The sequence below is a fragment of the Glycine max genome, chromosome 4 (assembly GCF_000004515.6).
Source record: "Glycine max cultivar Williams 82 chromosome 4, Glycine_max_v4.0, whole genome shotgun sequence".
NCBI classification, from domain to species: domain Eukaryota; kingdom Viridiplantae; phylum Streptophyta; class Magnoliopsida; order Fabales; family Fabaceae; genus Glycine; species Glycine max.
The window spans coordinates 7,607,476-7,612,993 of NC_016091.4; the positions used below are offsets into that span (position 1 = coordinate 7,607,476).

Consider the following 5,518-nt stretch of genomic DNA (forward strand, 5'->3'; position numbering starts at 1 on the left):
CATGATAAAGGTTTCATTCTATTGTTATTTTTCTGATTCCTTTCTTCCTGATTTTCACACACGAAACTGATGTTTCTTGTAACCTCATTGATTACTATATAAATATGATGATCTTGTTGTATCAATATATACTTGAAATATTATGATTTTGATTGGTTTTTCCTCTTCTTGGCATCTTAGCATACTAGTGTTTGAGCTTTAATTTAGGATTGTACTGTCCTAGCAGTGAGAGGTGTTTAGAAAGTTTCTCTTTATTAATTGGAAAAATGGTTTACTAATCTAATGTCACTTGAAAAAAAATCCTTTTAATAAGTTAAGGGCAAAGGGGCATTCAACTTTCAACTTGTAAGTGGAGGTTCGTGGCTCGCTTCCTACGGTTAAACGTGGTTCATGCCTCTATCCCCAAGGCCTCATTTTAACAAAACAATAATCTCTACTGGAAAAGGATTCAAGAGGAAAAAAGGAAAAAGCTTAATGGTGCTGCTTTCTTCTCTTTCACTGGCTAAAATGGTAACAAGATGCTCTCATCAATCAATCATTTCATTCATCTTTATTTTCCAGTGGATAACTTTGGAAAAGGAACCCCTCCACATACAAATAATGCCATAATATTGTATTCAGAATCTGGAACCCATTTTGTTTATATATATATATATATATATATATATATATATATATATATATATATAAAGGAGCTCTTTGCGAATCACACGACCTTCCAGTCCTCACAACATATGCTTTTATTGGAGCCATCTTGCATCGCTCAAAATAAAAGCGTTGATAGGAAGAGGGAAAAAAACCAAAATTCCACAAAGCAAGTTGGCAAATGCTTTCAAGTGTGGGCCTTTAAAATATAGATACTGTACATTACCGAAAAGCTTGGATATCAAAGCAATCTGACTTGAAATTTTTACAAAAGTCAAAATTCAAAGACAGTAAAAGGGGGCAGCAATAGAGAGAAGAGACATAGTCAAAGATAGAATCTACAAACTACTTGTCTAGAAAAAAAAAAGATTATACTAATTTGTTCTCTACTCTACAATGAGTCTCTCAGTTACATCTTGAGAGACTGCTTATCTTAGTTGTCATATGCTCCCTCTTACCCTTTCTTTAAGCTACTCAAATTATTATAATTATAATTCATATGGTTTCTTTATTACGGTGACATTTGATACATCATTGGTTGACAACTTGCAAGAATCGGAACCGCGTGGCTCTGCCTCAATCAGAAGCTGAACAACCTCCTTCATGGTTGGTCTACTTGTTGGGGCTTTGTAGGTGCAGCGAATAGCAATCCGCAACACTTTGATCATGTCTTCCTTAAATGAACATGACAACTTTGGATCTAATACCTCACTTGGTCTAGCCCCTTCCTTGCCTTCGACTTTGTTGGAAACCCAGAAAACAATGTTTCTGTTCTCTCCAAATTCTGCCTCAACGGGCTTCTTCCCAGTTAACAGTTCCATCAAAATCACCCCATAACTGTAGACATCGCACTTGGTGGTGGCCCTTGATGAATATGCAAATTCTGCGACAGCCATGAAAACAAGTGCAAATAAATATTCAACATATAAAACACCAAAAGATGATAGAGAAGTTACCGCATGACTAATTTTCCAACCCCCAAGTACTACCTATGCTTTTTTGGATACAAAGTACTACTTATATATTTAACATTCATATCGTGCACCTCAATTATTTACATGGTGAAAAAGCATCATTCAGAAATCAGTACCACGAGAATATCCAAGCAGTACTTTTGGGTTCACAAAAGCCTGAATGCTGATAGTCAATGTATACTTAAGCATTTACCATCGAGTTTAATTTTTTTACACTATAAAATTGTTACATGGTTTCAGAAATTGTGTTAGCTATGATTTTTAAGCTAGTTATTATAAAAACTAACAAACTTATCATACCCAGTTATTTCTAATTGTCTATATAAAATCCCATTTGCATATACTATTTACTGTATCATTTAAGGAAAACATATAATGTTAATTTGCATAAATGCATTGTTTCTTGAGATTAAAATGATGATCATAATTGACTTTGGTGAGAGAAAGTACCTGGGGCTAAGTAACCATATGTTCCTGCAATAACAGTTGTAGTGGAATCCTTTCCTCCTCTTGCTTGCAAAACCTTGGCAATCCCAAAGTCTGCAACCTTGGGCTGGTTATCCACATCCAACAGGATATTAGTTGACTTGATATCTCGGTGGATAATAGGAAGAAGCAAATCATGGTGGAGGTATGCCAAACCCTGCGCAATCCCCAGTGCTATTCTATAACGAGTAGGCCAATCCAAGAGGATCCAACCTTTGTGCAGTGAATCCCAAAGATTACCATTTGGCATGTACTCATAAACCAAAAGGCTGCAGTCATAACTGGAGAAGCAGCAGTACAGTTTCACAATGTTCTTGTGTCTTATGCTTCCCAGGGTCTCCACCTCTGCTTTCAATGCCTTGTCTACAAATAACCGATCCTCCGGAGCCGAATCCTTGGACGCGTGACTCCACAGCCTCTTCACCGCAACAATATCACCACTTTTCAACTCAATCTTGTACACAGTCCCAGACCCTCCATGCCCCATTATGTTCTTGTCCACCAAGGACTCAACTATCTCCCTTTGGTCGAAAGATATCTTGTGGAAGCTCTTGACATCATAAGAGAAGAACGAAGAAGACAGTGTGTCCTCATGTTCTACTGCAGCAGTGTCTTTGCTGCACCTACGTTTGAGAAACAAGGCAGAGCCAATGAAGATCAAAACCACAGACACCCCAGCTATCCAGATGGTGTTTATCCTCTTACTCTTGTAGTAGGCACTTGCACACATAGGGAACTTATGATCCGATGAATTAGCATACACCGGTAACACACACAACCCAGGATTCCCAGCAAAGCTTTCCACCAAACCCCCTTTTATAAGTTTGGGAGGAATTGGACCCGAAAGAAGGTTGTGTGAGAAGTTAATAGAGTTTGGTAGCAGCACAGAGAGGCTTTCAGGGATGCTCCCGGTTAAAAGATTGTTGGAGAGATCAAGAAGGTTGAGAGACTCCAATGAAGAAAGTGAACCGGGGATGGAGGAATTCAGCTTGTTTCCTTGCAGCATAAGCAAATTAAGCTTTCTCAGGTTGCCAATTTCGGAAGGGATTGGACCAGACAGAAGGTTATAGCTGAAATCAATCTTGACCAAATTAATGGCTCTAGATATGGTGGGGTTTATGACACCTGAAATCTTGTTCCTCTGAAGGAACAGTTCAGACAAGTTTCTAGAATTTCCGTTAATCTCAGGAATCGGACCGGTCAGGTTGTTGTTACTCAAATCAATGATTGAAACGTGTGGCAAAGCAAGGAGTCCCGCGGGAATGGACCCCTCCAAACGGTTGTTGCTCACTCTAAACCTCAACAGCATCATGCAGTTGGCATAACTCTGTGGTATCTCACCAGAAAACATGTTATCCAGAACGAGAAAGTACCCAAGCGTACCTCCCTTGCAAACCTCGGTTGGCAACGGTCCAGAAAACTTGTTCTCCGACAAATCAAGAACCACCATCCCGGAGAACTGTCCCAGTTTCCTGGGAACATGCCCTACGAGGAAGTTGTCGTAGAGAGACAACATTCTCAAAGCTGTTGAGTTTTCAATCGCACCTGGGATTTCTCCGGTGAGGCTGTTGTTGTAGAGCTGCAACACTTGAAGCTTCGGAAGCCTACACACCGACGCGGGGATGCTCCCGGTGAACTTGTTCACCGACATATCCAAATCCACGAGCTCCGTCAGGTTCCCCAACTCCTCAGGTATGTTCCCAACGAGGTGGTAGTTATAGTAAAGCTCAAGCTGTTGCAAATTCTTCAGCTGGCCAAGCTCTTTGGGAATTTGTCCCGTGAGGAAATTCCCACTCAGCTCAAGATCGGTGAGGGAAGTTATGTTCCCTATGGACGCAGGGATTTGGCCATGCACCATGCACGTTGTGAGCACCATGACCTTGAGTTTTTTCAACCTGTCGATATCCGCAGGTAACTGCCACAGATTGAAGCCTCCGTTTTCGTTGAAGTTGAGCTCCTCGAGGTTGGTGAGGTTGAAGACCGACATGGGGAACTGGCCAGTGAAGCTGTTGTAGGACAAGTCGAGAACCCTGAGGGATTTTTTCAAGGAAGAGAAATCAGGGAGCGTGCCGGTGAGGGACATGTGGTTCATGTTAAGCTCTTCCAGGTGGGAACAGTTGAGGATGGTGTCTATGGGGAACTTGAACCTAGTGTGGCCGAGGCGGAGAACACGTAATTGTGGAAGGTAAGAGCATATATCTGGTGGGAAATTTCCAGAAAGTGATGACCGATCTGAGAGGTCGAGGCTGATAACGTCACCTTTGGTGTTGCAGGTGACTCCGGTGAAGCCGCACACGGGTACTAATTTCCCTGCAGCGTCCCAATTCGTGGGGTATTTCCCCGAGAGAGACAAGTCCTTCATCAGAGAGAAAAACTGTGACTGATTATTATTCTTGGTGGTGATGGCCTGTGAGAGGGAAACTATGATGAGTATGATGGTGGCGAAGAGGGTGATGAAGGGGTGGCTCATTTTGAGAGAGAAAGAGGAGGGGTGTGGTTAGTGTGAAAAGGTTTGCAAGGAAGGAGAAGGGTGTAAGAGATGTATATAAGATGGAAGAATGGGGTTTGAGTGGATCACTTGGGGGGAAGCAGTGACAAGCCTTGATGATGAAAAAGGCAGGTTCTTGCTCAAGTACTACTATTGCTGGGAGAAGTAAACATCTTTGTTGCTAAAGAGGCTTTACGTTTATACTCATTCCACTACCAATGCCTCATCAAAGAATAACATCAGTGCTTGTATATATACTTTATACTCATCCAGCACCTGTTCCAATATGTATAGTATGTACTTCTCCTCAACATAATCATTCATATATGTATACACATTAAATCTTTATTATTACTTTGTTTTTTTAAAACATATTTTATAAATAAATTACGCTTTAAAAAGACAGTGCTATTTTCATGAGAGAAAAAAATATGACGGAAAGAGAGAAATATAATCACTCATATTAAAATGGATGACACGAGACAGAAATAAAAAGAAAAAATGGGTGATAAGGACTGATAAAGAGTGTTATAACATCTTGTTGTAATTATAGTGTTATCTTTTTCAAAAAATGTATTCTCTTTTTAATAAAGAAATTATAATAAAAAAAATGCGTTATGTTCCTGCTGCCGTGCTATATATACATTTTCGTACTCTACAGCATGTAGAATGAACTGCATCTGATACTAATCATGCACCATATGTATCAATGAGCAGGACCTTTTGATGCGATTACGCTTTTCTTTTGGAAGAAAATAATATTTTTTCTTTACCCGGGGGGTGTGTGATCCACATCTTTCTCATGGATTCCACCAATCCTAGCCAATTACAGACATATATCCGACTTCAATAATAAAAGGAAAGATGGAAACGAACAAATGCACTTCTAGTGCTCATCAACCAACTCATTATTTCTTTCTTTAAA

General features: G+C 40.1%; 1 protein-coding gene across 1 annotated transcript; it reads right to left on the reverse strand.

Annotated features, from left to right (window-relative positions):
* Positions 1-839: 839 nt before the first annotated feature.
* On the reverse strand, positions 840-4,897 carry LOC100785822 (receptor protein-tyrosine kinase CEPR1). Its single transcript, XM_003523714.5, has 2 exons — positions 2,070-4,897; positions 840-1,528 (listed from the first exon to the last, which is right to left on the reverse strand). Exons 1-2 carry the CDS (start codon positions 4,573-4,575, stop codon positions 1,134-1,136), a joined length of 2,901 nt encoding a protein of 966 aa, XP_003523762.1. The 5' UTR covers positions 4,576-4,897; the 3' UTR covers positions 840-1,133.
* Positions 4,898-5,518: the final 621 nt, after the last annotated feature.

Bases quoted from the DNA above. Each gene is read 5' to 3' on its own strand.
- LOC100785822 (XM_003523714.5), bottom strand. From the start codon at position 4,575: ATGAGCCACCCCTTCATCACCCTCTTCGCCACCATCATACTCATCATA. The intron at 1,529-2,069 runs GTACTTTCTCTC...TGGCTGTCGCAG, and splicing joins ATATGGTTACTTAGCCCCAG to AATTTGCATATTCATCAAGG.